The following is a 22172-nucleotide window of genomic DNA, read 5'->3' as shown; positions in this document are numbered from 1 at the left end:
AAAAGCCAAGGATACTCGACTACATCTAAACAGCCATATAGTTCTATGCCTCAAACAACAATCCGTTACGCAGTTTTCCAAACCATGACTGTCTTATGCAGCCGCGGCCAAATGACCTATCACTTATTTTCAAAAAGAAAAAAATATTGTTTTCACAAACAAGTGAAACGTTACGTGTGATTAAAGTTAATTCCCTTTGACCGATTTCTTCATCCTGTATGAAGAATGTGCTATATAAACAATTAACTAAAATGATGACAACGACGACGAAAATTGTAAAAAAAATAATTATAGAAAAATAACAGAAAAAAGCGTCACTTTATGTGAGTGATATCCCATATACAGCATGTGCAAATTTTTAGTTTGTGGCGTACGTGCCAATTTTCCCGGGTTATGACTTAAGATTATTTTTCGTGCTCAGTTGGAAGTTAAGTTTGCCAGTACATTTGTATTTATTATTTGGTTCACAATGTTTAAAAAAGGACATCATACTGTTACAAAGAAAGATCTAGATAAAAGATCATTTTCAGTAACAAATTTTTTTAACCCGAATCAATTAAAGCGTGCAAATTAAAAAAAAACTAGCCATCTTTCGAGTTATGGGGTTTTACTGTGAATATATGGGGATGTGGCTCAGTGGTAGAGCGTTCGCTTTGCATGTGAAAGGCCCCGGGTTCGATCCCCGGCATTTCCACATCTTTTGACCATTATCAGCACTATAACTGTGTAAAAAAAAATTGCGATTAAACCGTTTTGTATTTACAAGATTGCCTTATCTAATGCAATTTCATTTTTATCATCTTTATTTTTGTGTATCTATAAACACTCAAGTTCATATACATGGGGATGTGGCTCAGTGGTAGAGCGTTCGCTTTGCATGTGAAAGGCCCCGGGTTCGATCCCCGGCATTCCATATTTTTTTAAAACGTTCTATTAGGCAATAAGTCGCGTTCAATTTATGTTTACAATTTAGTTTCACTGTTTAATAGTAGACATATTATCATATAGCAATATAGAAACGGAATTACTCTATCTTTAATTGCAATTTAATTGAATTCATTCAAAGCGCTAAATTGTCGTAATGTGCCCCAAAATTACGGACTAGAAATAATTCTAAGGGGTTTGTGTGCCATTAGTAAGGCGTGGACCAAGAACTTGTGTGCAAAAATTCAGAATATCCGCTCACATCATTTTTCTAAAACAGTTATCTTAATTGAGAGTAAAATGACCAAAAAATGAAACGTGGATAAGCTTCGCGCTAAAACTCGATTTTCTATTAATTCAGAGTATATTTCTTAGTTTTTACATTTTCTTTTTCATTTTATGTGTCCAATAATTTGATCTATATATTGTAAGTAATAGATTCTAGATGTAAGGACAAGAAGTATGACATAAACCAAGAGAAAAATCAAACATAAACATGTACGTACAAGTCTAATTAAATAAATATAATATAATAATATATAATATAAGTAAATCTGTTCTGTTCATAAAACAAATCTTGACACTTATGTGAGAAAAAGGCCCCTATGCAATATTGTTTCAAGTCAGTACAGCATCAAAATAGGACCATCGATCTTTCCAAACTAATTGGACAATTTCCTGTATGAAATAACCGGGGCCCTAGCTATTTAAAAAGCTTGCTTTCTCGCAATAAAGGACTGAAAATCTCTAGCATGATTTGAACCACGTTTGTGAGGGAAATTAGATTTAAAATCATCCACTCGACCAAAGAGTCTTTTATATGACAATTTTCACTTGCGAACAGGATTCAAAAACAATAACGCTAATTCAGAATAAATATATAAAATTTGTTTATTTCAATATGGGTTATTTTCAAGGTAGTCTTTATTAAGTTTATATTGTTCTATGATGTCCATGTACTGGAAATTTTCTGGGTTCTTGTGAAATGTTCGCACTAATGTGTACCTCTCTCCTGCCTCCTTCCCATAGTATAACGTCATCTGTTTCACAAGATTCAACGCCTCGGACTTTTTCTGAAAAACAAAAAATCAAGCAGCAAAATCACACAGTAGGCATAAAAAATCACGTTCTTGTCTATTCTGTTACTTTTCAGTCTGCACTATTAAAGCTACATGCCTCCAGATAAAACCAAAATATTTAAAGAAAATTAAACTTGAGAAAAATGTACTAAGATTTTAAGAAAAATAGAAAAATATTTAAATAATAATTTACGGTTAATAAGTGGAAAAATGTATTGAGATGAAAAAAAAAACATCTGTCCATGCATTGAAAGTTACAAAATATTGTTGTGTAGCACTACAATGTACCTGGAACCTTTAATATAGCACATAAACTATCTTATAATCTAAAAATTTCATGTCACATACGGAGCACAAAAATAACAGGATTTAATATTTTTCTAAAAAAATGTTGCCTCTGAATTTTTAAAGCATTTTCATACTTATCATCAAGAGCTGTTGTACAAAATCATACTTGACTATTCTCAGTGCTAGAAACAAGTTTGTTTTGTTTATTTAGTTGGTTTTTAAGTCATATCAACACTGAAAATATCTTTTGGTTACTTTCTAGCTTAAGGTGACAACAGACACTTTCCGTGGTACTCACATAAATGTCATTTAAACCAAGTTATTTTAGTAATACTTGTTATTCATTTAATCTTTGCGCATTAAAAGTCGTTGATCATCATAAAAAATAACATATTTGAAAAAAATGCCTTTGTAAATGATTGATTTTGAATAAAAATCCTAAAATTTTAAATCGTCATATCAAAGTCATTTTTTATTTTTTTGTCATCAAACTTTTGGAAAATAACCATACTTATATTATCTGGGGAACCGTGTCTCAAATTTTTTATATCTTTTCTCAAAAAAATATTACGTAACGTCAAACATTTTATGCGACTTTTTTCACCATACATATTACGTAATTAAAGATAATTAAGTCGCTGATTGAGCAAACAAAAATCCCTGACACGGTTCCCTCCGTAAATGAATTTCCTTTCATGTGCTTTAAAGCGCATGTTAATTGCTTGATTATTAAAAAAGTTATGCCGATTCAAAGTTAGTCCGACCCGCATCAAACGAAGTGTCATAAATCGGCTGTTCTCTCTCGGACCCCTACGTTTCACGCTAAATAATTGCATAATACACAAATATCGCACCAGAGAGGGTCACAAGTTGCGGTAACATACTCTAACAACATTTTATGACCCAGTGACATCTGACCAATTAAAAAGCTGCTGATTAAAATCAGTTTATAGCCGAAATTTCTTCAATTCTTAATGTGATTTACTGTCCGTCTAGTATCTGTCGCACATGTCACGTGACTATCGGTAAAATTTGAGGCACTCAGTGGGGGCAAATGGAACGCATTTGTGCACCGCTAGCGGGGTATTTAATTGTTTCCTATTTGAAGATTATTATTATTATTATCGTCAGCATTACTATTGTATTATACCAGTGTCACTCTGCCTGTGTATTCGTGTATGAAATTCCGTTAAAATATAAAATAAAATAACAAAAAACTGAGCTTCTGACAGTCTTTTAAAGTCCATGGTAGATGTACAAACAAGAACGGGATAGTATATATTTTTTCCACCAAATTGATAATGCTTCACATATTTTAATAGAAATAAAAGGTATTACTCGATCATTATGATGTGGCCTTCTTGACTTCTATTATCATGAATATCATCTATGCACGGCATAGAGATCCAGTTTCTACCGGGATAGACAATAAATTTCATACTTTGTCCCAGATTTATTAGTACTGTGTCGGATTTACTGGCGAACAATTTATTTTCACTGAGAATATATTTTAATATCTTTTTTTATTCATAGAGAAATAATCATCCTTAGACAATCTAAAATGGTTTAGAAATTTGTCAGGGACACCTTACCACAAGTCATATAAGCGTTCACATAAAAAATGTCGTCTGTTGTTGTTTTACTAGACATTGTTAGAAAACGAGGTTGAATGTAAAGTAAGCCCTTGAATCCGTACAAAAGTCTATCAACTCAATGTAATATATATATATCAGATTAACGGGATAGACAAATTATTTTCACACATTATGGATATTTTAGCAACTACATTTTAATCAACGGTCGTGCGATTTGCCGCTATGCTTAATTATTTATGTTTCATACATTATGTTACGTACATTGGCCGACAATTTCTTAATTTATAAAAAAGGCTTAATGTTGAGATATTCATAAAAGATGTACGGTAGATGAACGATACATGTATTACGAGAAGTATGGACCAGTATGGACCTGTAATTCACGGATATATGGAACTACCGATTTCCCTCATTGATGCCTCAACAGGGGGCGGAGCGTTATCGATAATCGACAGGTTACGCGAATAGCAGATACAAATAGTATAGGTACCGTTTTAAATCGTTTAAAAACACATTTTTTGGACTAACTGCTTCCAAAATTAAATCACGAATGTGTTCAGAAAAGGTTGATAAATCTACTTAGCAAAAAATCTCATTTTAGGTATTTTCAGTGATAATTGACTCCGTTGTCACCTTAACTTGTGGAGGTAGAACTCAGGTGCCTCTAAATGCATTATTTCTGGTGCAAAATTTCCCAAACTGGGTTAGGCACATTTTTTCCAAAATGGCTTGGAAAAGGACTGAGGGATTGTATAAATGCCAGAGTCAGTACCATGATATTATGATTTGCTGTCTGGTAAGCTCAATAGGTAGAGTGTTGGACTGTGAATTGGGCGACCCAAATTGGATTTCCGGACAGTGCAGGTCACAGATCACTTTCGTTGTGATTGGTCATGAAATCTTTTCTATGGTCATTGCACTGTACCTCTGCTATGGCATGTACAGAAGTTTCAGTTCCTTTCAAAAGTGAAGGCAACCAGTACTGGTAAACTGCTTGACAGCTTGCCAAGGAATGGTGCAGTGGCTGAACTGTGCTCTGGTAAATTCAATGTGGCTTACTGCCATGACCCTGAGTGAAAACTACCAATACCACCACCACCATGATATCATTATTCTTTGAGAAGTCTAAACAATATACAAAGTAAAATTATACTTACAATAATACTATCATCATATTCTCCTGCCATCAAAACAATTCCTGAAAATTAAAGAATCAAAACTAAACTTTACATTTTTAACATTGTTCTGGTTCACCAAAAGGCATCGTGGGATACCAGGATACCCACACCTGATTAACATGTAAATATGAATGGTTCGGCAGTGGGTATCAAAACGATGACTAAAATGGCGCTCTAACTAAACTATACCCATAACCTGCTGCAACTGAAAGTGATTACCTAGAACCAGGTCAGAATGCACACATCAGGTTCTATACCGTTGGCTTACCAACTTAAAATTTTCATTGAATTCCATTAAATTGATAATAGCCAGTTCCAAAAACTGGACAAGTCCATTTAAGAAATTCAGCAGCTTGAGGTTTAAATCCATGCTGCACCCACAACATTAGTTTTTATTTTTTTCTATTCTATTCATTTGTTCAATAATTATATTCTTATTTAACTAAACTATTTTTACAATGTATTTAAAGTCACATTAAAACTGGTAAAGTCCTATGAAAACTTTTTAAGTTTAGTGGGAAAGGAAGGCCTACGAGGAACACACATATTGGCTAGCCGCCTAATTATTGAATGAGTAAAAAGCTTCTCCATTAAAGACAATACGCTTGTGATGTCGTTAACATCAAATTTTAAAGTTAAAACTGTGCGTCGCATTGCTTTACATGCAAATAACAGTATTCCTTTTTTATTTGTTAATATTTCTTGTTGGTATTTCTTGTATCATTTAGGGGATAGATTCCCATTTATGTCGCTTGTATTTTCATGTTAATGTTTTTAACAAGTAAGGTATACCATCTACAAAGTCTGGTTAAGTTTTGATCATCCCTCGTACAAAGCCCCTTTAAGAATTGTTTGGAAAAAAATACAACATTAAATCTACATCTATATCAATCTAACAAGGGAAAGTTCTACGATCTTAGAGAAATTCTAATGAAATTAGATTAGTTCAAGTCAAATTACATTGTATGTGTCTGTCCTTTTAACAATCAGTCAGAGGCCCCACATTTTGTATTCATATTAGTACGAATTATAATGACAGTTTATTTGAAGAGTTCTCAAGTCTGCTTCCAAATTATACTGATGACCTATGAGAGAACAGTATTGTGACCCAAATAGGACACAAATTAACCTGGTCAAACAGTTGTATAACCTTATGTGCTTGTCATTTTTACATCATACTGGCAAAAACTAGTTCTGAGGGTAAAAAGAAGGCCTGAACCACTTTTCCTTGAATTGAGAAGCAGATAGCAATACCCCTTAGCAAGAGGGCACTCTCACACTAATAAAGCCATGTAAGTACCTTTATCATCCTTGAGTTCAGGAAAATGAGCCACTGTCAGACAAGGGGGAGCACTCTCTTTGATAAGCTGAAAAAGAATAATGAAGAAAAAATCACGAGTATTTAAATTCACAGGATGAAAAATACGAACCTTCTTGACAAAAACAGAACCAGGGCTGCTAAAATGACTCTCAACAAAAAGAAAAAATGTGAATAACTAAAAAAAAAAAAATAAAAAAAAATTGGCAGCATTTTTGGAAAAATCTGGCTTTTCATTTTCGATTGTTTTCTTCTTCTTTTTTAATTTGGCCACTGGACACAATTTCTCTACACCATGCCTGACTAAGATCGGGACCGTAAGAAAAAAAACTGAAATGCAGAATATTTCATATGAAAATACCTAATACATAGCTAATGGAGTGAAGTACACATCTTTTCCACTAAACTGACAGAGGTAGAACTCATAGCCATCCCCTTTAGGTAATGTAATTTTATAAACTGAAATATAAATTTCCACAGATTTTGTTATAAAGAATAACGTATTTTTTCACAGACAAAAGCGTTAATTAATTGACATCAGAATGTCACACACGCAAAATCTTATTTAATATTGTAAGTACATGTAATGGCAATGGAGGTCGTTGTATATTGGGCATCAAGAGTGCTAATATGCAATAAGAAAAGGTAAACACAAGTTGTCAATCAATTCAGCCAGAAAAGCCGGGATCGTATTAAAAAATATTGGGATCCAGGAAATTGACCAGACTAAGGAGATATTTTTCAGATAAGCTGGGATCGTATGAAAACATATAGGGATCCCGGGAATTGACCAGTTCAAGAATATAGTTTTCAGAAAAGCCGGGATCGTATTAAAACATATAGGAATCCCGTGAATTGACCAGTTCAAGAATATAATTTTCAAAAAAGCCGGGATCGTATTAAAATATATAAAGATCCCGGGAATTGGCCGTATTAAAAAATATTGGGATCCAGGAAATTGACCAGACTAAGGAGATATTTTTCAGATAAGCCGGTATCGTAATAAAACATATAGGGATCCCGGGAATTGACCAGTTCAAGAATATAGTTTTCAGAAAAGCCGGGATCGTATTAAAACATATAGGAATCCCGGGAATTGACCAGTTCAAGAATATAATTTTCAAAAAAGCCAGGATCGTATTAAAATATATAAAGATCCCGGGAATTGGCCAGTTCAAGAATGTAGTTTTCAAAAAAGCTGGGATCGTATTAAAACATATAGGGATCCCGGGAAATGACCAGTTCAAGAATATAGTTTTCAGAAAAGCCGAGATCGTATTAAAATATATAAAGATCCCGGGAATTGGCAAGTTCAAGAATATAGTTTTCAGAAAAGCCATGTAGGGATCCCGGTATTTGACCAATTCAAGAATATAGTCTTTATTTTTTCCAATTAATTAGGCATATAATTTTAATTATTGTGATTTCCGCATTTTAAGTTTGTTAATAAATAGCTCTAAATATATTTATATCCTAAGTTAAATTAATTTACCAATTATTACATACAATAAAAAATAAAAACTTAACGTTTTTAAATCGCCTTTCATTACGACAATAATCATTATGCAAATATAGTTTATTAGTTTTCCCTCTACATCTAATACGATCCCAGATCCCGGGATTCCCCCCCCCCCCCACACACCTTTATTTTTGGAATTTTAGGAATTTCAAACCGCAAGTCCTCCATTTCTAAGAAAACCAAATTAATTTAAGCAAATAAGATGTAGAAGGTGAGCTAAAATTCAATCTGGCCCCTAAATCAAATCAAATTACTTAAATTAGATGTAGGCCCTATTACTAGTCACAGTCCTGTAATTGTGACTAATTCCAGTCCAGTCAAAATTTTGGACAATGAGTCAATGTTAATTGTTGTGGCCTATATTTGGACGTTATGGCATGCATACAGAATATATAGTCAATGATACGGGTAGAAGAAGTGACCGACAGTCTATTGCTAAATAAAGTTACGACAAACGGCAAATTGAAAAGAAGGGGAAGTAACTATTGATAAATCTGTCTATACATATTCGGATATCCACGATAATCTTTCCAGCAAATACTTATTCAAATTACGGAAAAAACACGACTAGAACATAGCGCCCCCTGTTATCAAAATATGACATAATTATGCTTAGTTATATGTTGCCTAGTGCCTGATAACATGTTCCATACTGGTTGATCACTTCGTGTATGCATTACAAATTAACCAAGATGCATGATGAAATAAACCTTTACGCTAGATTCACTCAAATGAAAATATCAAAAAGGCATCAGGGACTAAACACCAAACAAGTTGTAACTTCCAGCAAGCATGGTATCATTGTCAACAAGCGTGATGAAAGTGCAAGCATGCATATCGACTTATCAATAAGCACAATAGAAGTGTCAATGAGTAAATTGTAACAGTAAGCAGGCAGTGTGTAATTGTCAACAAGCGTGATGAAAGTACAAGCATGCATAGTGACTGTACCAATAAGCACAATAGCAGTGTCAATGAGTAAATTGTAACAGTAAGCAGGCATTGTGTAATTTTTACCTTAATATCATTCCATAGCCTGACTATGGTCTCATTGGCATATAAACATAATTTTTACTTACATGCGGATTTAAAGTTGATTTGGTAATAAGCTCATCATAGTGTTCTGCCTGAAAATAAAATGTTTTGATGTAAATACCATGCACTAAATCCCTCGAAGATGCATCACATTACCATTCTATTATTCATGTTTAAAACTAAGATATCATCCTTCTAGAATAGATTCTAAAAACTTGGTGGTTTTACTCTGGTGTTCTGATAAATTGAACCTATATTCAGGAAAAACTGTCGTTTTCATCCAAATGCACAAAAGGAAACCTGTGGTGTTTCTTGACAAATAAAGATCAGAAACAACAATATGACCTAAAACTAATCATAAATGGCAGGCAGTAAACAAGGCGGACATGAACTTAGAGAACTTTAACTTAAAAATATACAACTAAGCACAAAAGACTGTGATATACTGAAAACAGATGCATCTATTGCCGAGCAGTACATGCAACAGAAATCTAATCTAAAGATTGCTGGCCTTGTGGGTTCAAACCCCGTCAAGGGCAAGCTGTGCGCAAGACACTTTACACTCATTGCTTTGTATCGGCTAGTTCCAGGAATGGATTCAAAACTTTGTCTATAACCTTATAACATCCTACACAATCAAACTAAACTTATTCTGTATTTAATAGCTAGTTTAATAAAGGTCCCTGCTACTGTTTGAAAAAAAATGCACTGAAAAGTATCCTCTATCAGAGGTCATCCTCTACCAGGAAAGCGAAACACTGACCAACCGTACAACTTTCGCAATGCCAGTATAACCCGATAAAAGTTTAGTTATAAAAAATTATTTATAAAGACTTACAGGAAAAACTTCAAATATACAGTCCTTTGCGAGATGATATTCCTGCCACAACTGAAACATAAAAACAATGTAAATCATTAAACTCCAATTAACAATGTCTTATAACATTAAAACACACACACCACATCATATTTCTAAAGAAGCACATGTGTTATGTTCAAATGCCAGGGGGAGAGGGGGAGGTGTTGACCTTGACCTTTGGTTTAAACAATTTTTATTTCATAACAAAATTTCAATACATAAATTGCATCCAGGACTAAGTAGTAAGCTTCAAGCTTATATGACACTCTATCACGAAATTTAAATCGTGAAACTTCAATATAGATTGTTTTTCACTATGTTATTTTTAGAAACGATTTTCTACGCTTATCCCGAAGATCTCGATTGATTAAGCCATTATAGATTTTAACAAGGCAGGAGTGTATACTATAGTGCTTGTAGCGCTTTGATTTATATTTTCTTTCTTTTTACTGTACTCGAGCACTTATGTTCATAGCAATTCAATCCCGTGTTTATTTCAACAGAATTTCTTCTGAACTTTTAACGTATTGTCAAGCTAATCACAAACATTACTCAGATCGCTGTTATATCTTTTTTTATTAATTTATGTTTTGTAAATATTTATAGCTTCTAAACATAGAATGATTTAATTAACGAACAAACATGAAGTAGTTTCATTTGATCTCTGTTACATATTTGTTACAGTTCAGGTTTTCATATATATGCGATATGATTCTGTAGATAGAGTTTAAGTTAGGTAACAAAAAATATCACAGGGTGAGAAAAATGTGCAGCCTGAGAAAAAACTGGTCCCCGGGACCCTTGAAATATCGTTCAGTGATTCTACCGACTGATCTGTCTGATCGACTGTACACATTTTCTCCCCTAATAAATTAACAATTCTATACCGTGAAATACCGAAAGACAGAAGATTCATTAAAACTATATTCTTTAGCCTAATTCTTACGTGGTTAAGAATCGATAGCACTTGATTAGCCTGTGTTACCTGTAAAGAGCCAGGACAGCCGGCACATCCGTGCAGTCAAATTAAGATCTATATTTTTGGTAGCTTATTGTTTTTATTTGTTGGTATATTTTCAAAACTCTTAATTGTCAAAAGAACTGTTCAAATTTAAAGCTGGATAACTCTATTTAATACCTTTGGCTGGTAATGTGTTAATTTCATTGATATTGTTTATCTATCGTTGAGGTTCAACGAACAATTCAACAATTAAATTTTATATGGGGGGCAAATGTCCAACCCTTCCAAAGATATGAGGGTGCAAATGCCCGCCACTGCAAAAGGGGAGCAAACTTCCGAGGGGCAACTGACTGATTGACAAATGTCCGGATACTCAGCAGACCACGAAAGACTTACATATGTATATTGTTGGCAAGTGTTCGATAAATGATCCGAAATTAATTTTATATAGCAAATTATAAATTGTTCTAGAATAAAATATGATTGCTCATCATATAAGTTTTTATACTAAATCACTTATAACTTTATATTAACATTTTTTCAAGATTTCTTTAAATAATATCCGAGTCGTTTCTATCGATATTTTAATAACTAATGGGAGATGTGCCCAATGTAAACCAATCCACTTTAAGTACTTGTATATTCATGTCACTATAAGAAAGTTTTGGATTATTATATCTTTAACGTTGTTGTGTAGCATTCTTTAAAACTAAGCCCTGGATTCGAAGGTTTTCAGGGGTAATCAGTTTTGACTTTTCGAGGGTTGAATAGAAAGGCATGATAAACCTAACTAAAAGAGAGGGGTGATTAACGGGGATTTAACAATCTGGTTGATCCCGCGGGTGGGAATGTTACCAGGGACTTCGCTATTAGTTGTGGGTAGCTGCGGTTTTCTACGTAAAGTGTATATCAAATTGACGTAATTTGAATCACAAATGAAACGGACATATGTTTGTATATATTTTCGATATGAATGTTTGATACAATTTTTATGTACTATAATTTTTTTATGGATTAGTGATTTAGAATCGTAATAAGTATGCTGTGATAACTGTTATAGTTTCATAGAAATGAACTTGAAGCATCCATTTTTGTTATATTGTGAACTTATTGACAGAAGAAACGTTTAGATTACTATTACTTTAAAAAAATGACGCGATTAGAAAAATGTAAAATGTGTCCTAACTTAGGTATGTTATCCATTTATTTTATTCGAGGGATATAGGAATGTTGCTATAATTGCTAAGTGCATTCAATAGACATTATCTTGTTTAAAAGTATGTATCCAGATTTTGTAAGACAGGAATATTATGACAATCATTTACATGTTATTTTCATTTTCAATTTTTGATTGCATTTCATGTTTTCTTTGTCTGCACATAGGCAGGGCTATTTTTTCACGTGTTTTTCATGACCGGGTCTGTCTGACAGACCTGTGCACGTGCAAAAGAAAGACCTCATAACGGACTTTCTTTCGTTTTAACAGGTCTATCCGAAAAATTTAGACATGTTACAAACACTAGAGGAGGTGTAAAGATATTTCAATTATTTGTCTTTCATATGAAGTAACTAATAAATAGCAAAATATAAAATTAGTTTGACTTGACCTATTTACTGACTATTTAGTAAATAGCAGAAGATATATTTTTTATAGTTTGTCATGTAATCGTTCTTTTTCCTTTTTTATAACCTGTAATTCTTTTTTTCAATACCCTTGGATGGCCATATTAAATGTCACTTAAACCGTTATAAGTTTAATTTTCAATTGTGCAATACATAAAATTAATTTAACAGGTTCATAAAAAGAAAAAAACGATTCATCATCATCTTCAGTAATCGCCTCACTCTTTATAGAGCATAATCGCGATGAAACTAAAACTATGTACATGCGCAGCAATTGGTTTCCTCTTTACAGTTAAAAATTGTCTATTTACATCTTTTTAAAATCTGGTAAAAATCATGACAAACTATAAAAAATTTATCTTCTGAAGAAAAAAATAAACATACAAATAGAAAAAAAAGAAAGTTGCACAATTGCAAATTTGATCTGGAAAAACACGTTTCATAACATAATACATGTAGCTTAACTAATAGTCCAAATATAGATTTCATGGAAATTTAACTTCCGCGTTCCAAAATGATCTATTGATTGTTGTAACGAAATGTAAACATCCGACAGATTACATTTGGATCGGAACAAGACACTATGGCTTACCTGTTTTACATTTTATTTAGTTTTAAACCCTAATTTGTTTCATTGAAATATCTTAGTTTATGAAACTGTATTACAGTGATGTTAAAAATTGAGCTTCATAATTAAATATATGTAATTTTTCAAATCGGGACGATATAATCGTTACACAAAATGGCGGATAGTGGAAGTAAAATAGGAGAGGATGATGAAGTTCCTGGTCGTGTTAAGGACAATATGTGTCAACCATGTTTAGATAAGGATAAGCAAACTGTAGCTGACAAGTTTTGTTCAACTTGTAATGAATTTCAATGTAATGATTGTTCAAATGTACACAACGTTCTCGCCATCTTGAAAAATCATAAATTGGTTAGCGCTAAAGAAGCTAATGCTGCAAGTATTTCGTTTGAAATGAAGGCATTAGATTTATGTGATGAACATCAACGTTCTTTTGAATTCTTCTGTGAGGATGAAAAGAAGCTTTGCTGCAGTTCTTGCGCTATTGTTAATCACCGAAAGTGTCATAGCGTTGTAGAAATTAAGAAGATCGCTGGGAAAATAACCTCACCAAGTTCTACATTAGGCGAGAAATTGAAGGAAGCTAAGGAAGCTGCTGAGGGTGTTGCGAGACAGATTCGCTCTTCAACAGATCAACTTGCTGAAGATGTCAAAGAAATACATGTAAAGATTAGACAAATGCGAGATGAAGTAATGAGAATGTTTGATGATTTAGAAGATTCCGTTAACAAAAGAGCTGAAACTCTGCAGAAACAGACATTAGAAAAACTGACAAAGAAGCAAGCACAAAACGAGAAACATTTGGCCGATGTAAAATCGTTTTTAGAAACTATTGAAAGCATTTTCAAAAATGGAACTCCAGTACAGAAATATATAGCAGAACAGAAAATGGAGAGTAAAGTCAATGCTATCTGCAGAAACATCAAGGAGGAATGTCAGAAATTAGAAAAGGTGAATATTTCTTTTCATTTTGACGAAACTTTAAAACTGCCACCATTACCAGTTACTGAATATGTTCCAGGACAGTTACTTTTAAAGTCCAATCGCCAGGAAGATGTTAATTCTGTTAACATGACGATGACATTAAAGCCAGTTTCTTTCATTGGTTTAAAGCAGACTGGAGATGATGATGGGAAGCCGTTATATTCAGGTATAGATTTCCTACCTGATGGTAGACTTGTGACTGTTGATCATAGAAACAAGAAATGTTTAGTGTACAATGAGAAGCTTGAGAAAGTAGAATCATATCAGCTATTTTACACCCCATTTTCTGTTGTTGTAGTATCTGAGGAGGAAGTAGCGATAACACGCGGTGGTGGATACAATATAGAATTTCTACATTTTAGTAAATGTAATAAAGTAACTTCAAGAAGGACATGTAAAGTGAAAACGAAATATGACTCTATATCTTTAAAAGATGATAAACAGTTTGTAGTAGGGACTTATGATGAAACAAGACCTGTTCGTATTTTATCATTGACAGGAAAGGAGCATGATTTTAGTGTTAACTTTCAAAACAAGACATATCCGATAGGCACTAGTGATTGTACTTACATAAAGAGCAGCGACAAAGTTGTGATTACAGATAGATACGAGCATACTGTCTACATATATAATATCAAGACAGGCACGAGAGTCGTAGTGAAGGATGATCATATACTGGAACCATGTGGTGTAGCAGTTGGCCCGTGTGATACTATCCTGGTGTGTTGTCGTACAACAAACACCATTGTACAGATATCACAAACAGGTCAGATATTATCATCGTACAAGTTAGATATGACATATCCATATAGAGTATGTGTCTCACGTGATAAATCATTTCTTGTTGTTACAAATAACTGTGTTGGAAATAAGAAAATGCAGAAATTCAAAATATCATGTTAGTAACACAATCTTCTGTTTTACATAGAAGATTTTCACACCCATTCAAAGTTATTAAAAAAATGAAACAAACATTTATCGGTTACATATGATGGATGGATCAAGGAATTATACTAACGTTCTAGCACCAATGTAGCTGTTCGTAACAAAAAAAAAATACATTCAAATGAAACAATGTGCTGAGAAAAAGTGTGCTAATCAAAATGTAGTATATTTCTGCTATGACAGACAGACTCAACATCGCTAACACCAGGAGCCTATTCAATAGCAATAATTTCAATTCATATATTTATTTCATTTTACGCACATGTGCATTAAATTCAAAATTAATCAATTAATCGTCACATTGATGTACAGACTCAATCAAACCGAGTTTACAATTTTCATGTAATTTTATTATGATTAATGTTTCCGAAGAGTCACCCTTTCTTCATTTTTTTAATTTAGCACGGCTTTTATGTAAAGTAGTTATGTTCTGTGCCATAGGTTTCTTATTTTTTTAATCATCACATAATGTTGACTTTATTATTATACATGACTTTGAAAATATAAATTTTCGGAAGATTTTTTTGTTCAAATATTAGCGATATAATGTCATTACGTTATTTTAATACTTTTAACCGTCATATCATGCCTGACCCGGAAGTGATTAGCCTTTGCCACCAGTATACAGCCAAGCCAACATGTACATTCGATGGAATAAAGTCCATACTACTATTAACAAAATAACATCAGATACAAACTTAAGATACTTTCAATACAAATTAATAAATAGAATTTTAGCAACAAATACTTTTTTAACTAAGATTGGAATAAAAGATAACAATACATGCACTTTTTGCAGGGAAAGTAACGAAACACTTTTACACTTGTTTTATGAATGTCGGTATGTGAGTCATTTTTGGCGGAATTAAAAAATTTTCATTAAAACTAAATGCCCGAATATTGCAGATTATGAACTCTCAAAAGAAGAAATTCTTTTTGGTATAACTGATCCTAAGAAAACGGACGAAACATTAAATTTTATTTTTCTTATTGCAAAAAGATATATTTACACGTGTAGGTATAATAACCAAAATTTCAACATACAAACTTTTCATAAAACGTTAGTTTTCCATTATAATGTAGAAAAGTATATCCAATATTCTTCTTGTAACTGGGATAAATTCAATAGTAGGTGGTCTCCCTATCAAACTCTTGTCGACTTTCCTAATTGATGTTTCTGAACATACTTTAACCTTATATCAAAACACAAGGAAATTAACTGTTAAAAGATCAGTCTTAACAAAAATAATAATAAATTATATTACCATTTAAAGTATACATATAGAGTGTTTTATTGGCCTTATTTTAAAAATAATGTTATAGATATATTTTTGGTGACACATCATAAAAAAGCTTCAGGCAACTAATATATTGTGCATACTGCATTACATATTTTACACTTCTAATGTGGATAAGATATGATATAATGTTTATATGATACAGAATTATAAAGATATTAAGATTGCTGGAACTATGGCCTGTGCCACCTGTATATTTGGCTCATCGTGAAGTCGGGGGTACTCCTGACTCCCGACAACCTTTGGAGGTCGAGGGTCGGGAGTGCAACTGGCATGGCCTGGGGCGCGCGTTGTCGCAGGAAGACCATTTTGGAGCTTCTAGGCCCCATGTCATGCTCTGGTTGAATTCAGGTCCACGATAGAGTGGGCAGAGACTATCAGTTCCGGTTGATTTTAATATTATTTGAATCTTATGTTTTATGTAAATGGGAGCTCTGAAAAACTACCCTTTTTCGAAGATTATAATAAAGGGAAATAAATAAGTTAACGTATTTTAGGAAATTTATGGTAGTTATCCTTCTTTATGTGACATGACTTTTTAGAAGCATAGCAATGCTAATGTATATGGAATTATTGTCACTTTCTTTCTTTTACAAGATCTTGTTTTTTTTGTATTTATACACACATTTAAGCTTCTTCAATTATTAAATATAAAGATCCTGTGATGAGAGTAGTATTTTGATCAACTATCTCGTTAGGAGACATGAAATGTGGTTTATTTTAATGGAGATAATCCTTGTCTGCGATGTTTATAAATAAATAAATATACCTACCATATATGTTAACATAATACTTTTATATAATATTTTTCTACTCTTTATTCAATAACTATCCACGGGAAGACCTAATTTGTTTTTCGCATACACTTTTCGTTTAGGTTATCTTGCTGGAAAACTTTTGGAGGACAGGATAAAAAAAAATTAATAAAAAAAAATAAACTGTATATAAATGAAAGTAAAATCATCTCAAAAACCATCCGTTCATAATTATTATATAATGTTATTATAAACCATTGTTTTCTTCTAACGTTCTTTTTATATTCTCTCATCAACTTCAAAATTTATACTATAAATGTTGTGTGAAAATCTTATGTCTCCTTTTATTTAATCTTATGTCTCCTTTTTGATCTTATAAAATGTTTAAAGATTTATTGTATGATGTGTATTTGCATGGTTATGTATGATTATATGATTGTATGTTTCGTTGATTTATTAATAAATGGGGTTCCACATTTGTGGACCTGAAGCAAAAAAAAAAAAACAAAAAAAAAACATGCACATTCGATCAGTCTGAACAGCTTTTTTCTGTCCTAATATTTAAGAAATAACATCGGCCTGAGAGGTGTATATCGGCTATTTAACACCGGTTTTGATGCGTAGGAATTGACCACGAAGGCCGTAGGCCTGAGTGGTTAATTTTTTCGCATCAAAACGACAAAACCGGTGTTAAATAGCCGATATACACCTCTCAGACCGATGTTATTTCGATTCTATCACGATAAAATAAGGAAGATCACTAATGTTATTTTTTCAAGCGGAAATAACTTCCGGTGCCGATTTTCGTATAACGCTGTTCGATTTTCGCACCCTAATATAGAAATTATTAAACAAAATAAATAATAAGAAAAAAACTGTTATTTTATCAAGTTTTCAACAATTAAAAACTTACGTCGTATTGTGTTTACATCAATGCCCTATTTATCATTATTGTATATATGAAATAACGTCAGCTTGTTTATGAATGAGTTGTTTACTTACGATGACGTCATTACGTTGCTTACGGATTGGCGCCGTTTTGTCAAAAAATTATATAGTGATATGGATCAAATATGTGGCGTTAGTGTATGTGAGATATTATTTCGGTATTGTATGAAAAGAAAACATTATAAGAACTAAAAATAAAAATGCTTTTTATTGTTGCTTTAAAAGACTTTGTAAACTATTTAATCGAGGGTGAAAACATAAAAGCCGCATATACAAGTAGTCCCTAACCAGTGTTTATTGGCAGTTTAACACCGGTTTTTTTCCTTCTTTGTCTATAGTGACAAAATCACGTGGAGTGATAGAATAAATCTTATACACTCCAAATGGAATCCGAAAATTAAAAAAGTTCAGAATAGATAACAAGAAAGTTGATAGGATAAAGTTAACATCAGTTTTTTGGCTTCAGTTGACTTTTCGGTGATTATAATATAATAGATGTGTATACATTTATTGTTTATCATTACATGAAAGTTATGTTAGAAAATGTATATATTTTACTTTGTCTTATGATATATTATGTTATACCATGCTTATCAGTATGAATAAATATAACTAACCGGAGCTATAGAATTTTACTTTTATAATTGCATTGCTTTATCTTGATATCATGCATATTCCTCACGTTTTTAAAGTTTAAATAAAATACGGCTGATACTCATAAAGTGACATTATGCCCATCTATGAACCGTTGAAAATGTAAAAAAATAAGTTTACATTTTGCCATAATTTCTTTCAGATTGGTAATTTACTTCGCAGGAACGATACTATATATAGCTAACTCGGTCCTAGGGAAATTCTGTTATTATCCACCAGAATTTATATAAAAAGAGAATCGTTTACTAGTATTTTATAAAAAGACTGGGGCAGTCTTTTTATATTGATTAAAATATGTCCCGCACTTCACTTTCAGTGTTGTTAGATTTTTCAGGTTCTTCAGAATCATTTACTCCGGCATTTTTTAAATGTTGAATGTGAGTATTGCTAATGCCGGTGTTAGGGGGCTTGAGGGATGTTGCACTTTTTCATTATCCCTCATGTACAGACTCAGTCTCACCGAGTCTGCAAATGTCATGTAATTTTGCTGATTTTATTGCTGCCGAGATATCACCTTTTTCCGGATATATATACATCACAACAGCAGGTGTCGTGTCCATTGCCGTGTGACAGCCGTAAAAAGTTGCCCTGTAATTCACCACCCTCAGTGCTGATTTGTATTTTTAGGTCCTTCAGGATAATTTATTCCGTCACTTTATAGTGTTAATACTTTAGTACCGCCCATACCGGCATAAGGGATGTTGCAGTTTTCATTATCCCTCATATACAAACAGAAACAAACCGAGTCTGCACTTTTCATGTGGTTTTGCTGATTTTAATGCTTCCAAGGGATCACCTTTTTAAAGATATTAAGGCTTATTTATATTTTGTCTTTAACATTTTACAATATCAACTTTTGGTCAATCATCTATATAACAGTGAATCTTTTGAAAATTATAGTCAAATCAACTTCACTTGGCAGTGAAAAAATGATCAGAAAAATGTCACTTAAATGTAAGATTCTGCAACACTGCTAAATTACTATGCTGGGGAAGAAGAAAGCTGGAGAAATGAAAGAAATGTTACAAGTTTTCGTAAAATATCGTTTAAAGAACAGTATGTATTTTACATTAATTTGTATGTTATTCTTCCAACTTAACATTTTAATAGATGATAATTTATTTAAGGATTAGCTGTTATTAACTTATGTTATCAAATTAACTTTTGATATATGTGTGTTATCATGATATGTGCGAGTTATAAGTATCTGTATACTAGAATGGATGTCAACGATTTCCTGTAATTTTAACGACGCTCTCTTTCACTAACGTATAGATTTTATACTCTATATCTGTATCTTGTCGACAAAAATCAGTAACAAAAATATTAGAGTAATGGATGTTATACAAAATATTAGTTTAGTCGCGAGGGGCTGAAAGTATGTCCATGCTTGCAGAGCTTTGATAGAAGTTTCCTTTCTTTCAAAATCTCTTAAAATGCAATTCAGATCTATACTTTCTATTGAAGTGCCTCTTACACTAGCTAGTGCCTCTTACACTCTGTTTCAGTCATCTTCAAACTCTGTTGAAAATATTGCAATAATAATTGGCCATCATCTATTGTTTTCATGTATACAGTTTTTATCACTTGATTTATTCTTGTTAACTTGTATAGTAATAATAAGATTATGTTTAATTGTTTGCTCGTGATAAAGAATGATGGTAATCAAAAATGCGATAATCACATTTAGACGGTTAACCTCTAACTGCTTTGACCGAAGGTTATGAGCCTTTGTCAGCAGTCAGAGTGAGGCCACCATGCACAACCATCCAGTCTGACGTAATTCTACTGCTGTTAATGTTGTATTTCAATATCTAAAACTCGTAATGTTCAAATTTTAAACCAGGGAAAATCTATGACACATATTTATCTTAATTATTAAAGGTAAATATTGTTGATATAGCATCATGTGATAGAAATTATATGACAGATAGCTTGTGAAATATCAGATAATATGTAAATTTCATTTTGCTTATTTGTCTTTCGAAGTTGGTTCATGTTTCAGAATGAATTTAGAGTGTTTATACAGTGACGATAGGTGAATAAACCTAATGCAGTTTCCAACAAAAACAAAATGGCGGAAAGCGGAAGAAACATTGGAGAAAATCATGAGGTTTTATCTTTCTTGTCGTGTGAAGTAACAGTTGTCATGCTTAAGTAAGAATTAGCAAACTGAAGCTGACAAACTTTTGCGCATCGGTCGAATGTTCCACTATCGCTCACTGTCTGAAGTAGCATGAGTGCATTTAGTAATCTGCGAAGGGAGCGTAACAAACTTTCTTCAACTTGTAGTTATGATTGTTTTAAAGTACGCAACGTGCTCACCATCATAACATCATAGATCGGTGAGCGTGAAAGAAATTTATGCTTCACATACTTTGTTTGAAATGAAAGCCTGTGTGATCAACATAAAATACATTTTGAATTCTCTGTAGAGATGAAAAGCAGCGAGCAGTGGATGTATATGGATATTTTTTTTAAATTGCGTAGTTTAATTACTAATCGGTGTTCAGTGTACTGCAGTGTGGATGCCCTGTTATGCCGCATATAGCTCGCAACAAATATAGCTCTCCAAAGAGCTTTAAATATCAATCCACACCTTACTACAATTGCACGTTCGAATATAGCTCCAAACAAAGTGCGTTGTATCACAAGATCAATACATCACAAATTATGCTTATATAAGTGATATAGCCCTTATCTCTACACAAAATTTTAAATAGAGATAAGGACTATATCACTAATATACGTATACTCGTACGTATATTTTGTGATGTATTGATTATATTTCAAGTTCCTATGGTTGTATATGGCAAGGTGCCAAATATATTTTGACAAATAAAGCTCTCCCTATATAATAATGCCAATTATAAAGTATAACAATAATCTATCTAAAAACATCATCAGAAATATCATTTATAATCATTATCATCAGTACATCATCATATTCATCATCATAATCATCAGTGTATCATCATCATCATCATCATTAGTAATTTAAACTTACCAGCAGCATCATCGTCTGAATCATCGTCTGAAAGTCATCATCAACAGTACATCATCAGTGTATCAATCCTTATTCATCATGATCATTATAGTCATCAGATCAACGTCACCATCGGGGATGTGGCTCAGTGGTAGAGCGTTCGCTTTGCATGTGAAAGGCCCCGGGTTCGATCCCCGGCATCTCCATATTTTTAACGTCCTATTTTATATATTTTACCTACATATAAAATTACTTATCCTCAATCAAAACTGTGTAAAAAATCTGCGCGTTTAAACCGTTTTATATTTAACAAAACAAAAAATGGACTAAAATAGGCTACTGAATACAAATGTATATAATCTTTATTATTGAAACAAAAGGTGAGCAGTTTCATAAAACTTTATCCCTTATCTAATCCAATATCATTTTTTTAAATCCTAAACAAAATTTAATGTTCTTATAAAAACGGGGATGTGGCTCAGTGGTAGAGCATTCTCTTTGCATGTGAAAGGCCCCGTGTTCGATCCCCGGCATCTCGATATTTTAGAACGGAAACCATTATCTTCACTTAAAACTGTGTAAGAAATTCTCGTGATTAAACCGTTTTTGTATTTACAAAACAAAAAAAATTGCCTTA

General features: G+C 32.7%; 1 protein-coding gene, 1 long non-coding RNA gene and 3 other non-coding genes across 5 annotated transcripts; 4 read left to right on the top strand and 1 right to left on the bottom strand.

Moving 5' to 3' along the window:
* Positions 1–622: 622 nt before the first annotated feature.
* Trnaa-ugc (transfer RNA alanine (anticodon UGC)) lies at positions 623–694 on the top strand. The gene has a single exon. It is a non-coding gene; the product is annotated as a tRNA-Ala (tRNA).
* Positions 695–841: 147 nt separating this feature from the next.
* Positions 842–914, top strand: Trnaa-ugc (transfer RNA alanine (anticodon UGC)). Its single transcript has one exon. It is a non-coding gene; the product is annotated as a tRNA-Ala (tRNA).
* Positions 915–1790: 876 nt separating this feature from the next.
* LOC132751793 (uncharacterized) lies at positions 1791–6840 on the bottom strand. The gene is made up of 4 exons (XR_009628729.1): positions 6744–6840; positions 6365–6431; positions 5044–5084; positions 1791–1997 (listed from the first exon to the last, which is right to left on the bottom strand). It is a non-coding gene; the product is annotated as an uncharacterized LOC132751793 (long non-coding RNA).
* Positions 6841–13121: 6281 nt separating this feature from the next.
* LOC132751792 (uncharacterized) lies at positions 13122–14852 on the top strand. The gene has a single exon (XM_060742029.1). It carries the CDS (start codon positions 13122–13124, stop codon positions 14850–14852), a length of 1731 nt encoding a protein of 576 aa, XP_060598012.1.
* Positions 14853–21669: 6817 nt separating this feature from the next.
* On the top strand, positions 21670–21741 carry Trnaa-ugc (transfer RNA alanine (anticodon UGC)). The gene has a single exon. It is a non-coding gene; the product is annotated as a tRNA-Ala (tRNA).
* Positions 21742–22172: the final 431 nt, after the last annotated feature.

Source organism: Ruditapes philippinarum, unplaced genomic scaffold (assembly GCF_026571515.1).
Source record: "Ruditapes philippinarum isolate M1 unplaced genomic scaffold, ASM2657151v2 ctg6834_1_1_1_1, whole genome shotgun sequence".
NCBI lineage: Eukaryota > Metazoa > Mollusca > Bivalvia > Venerida > Veneridae > Ruditapes > Ruditapes philippinarum.
Note: the sequence above shows the minus strand (reverse complement) of the source record. Positions and strands in the feature narration are given on the sequence as shown.

Bases quoted from the DNA above. Each gene is read 5' to 3' on its own strand.
- LOC132751792 (XM_060742029.1), top strand. From the start codon at position 13,122: ATGGCGGATAGTGGAAGTAAAATAGGAGAGGATGATGAAGTTCCTGGT.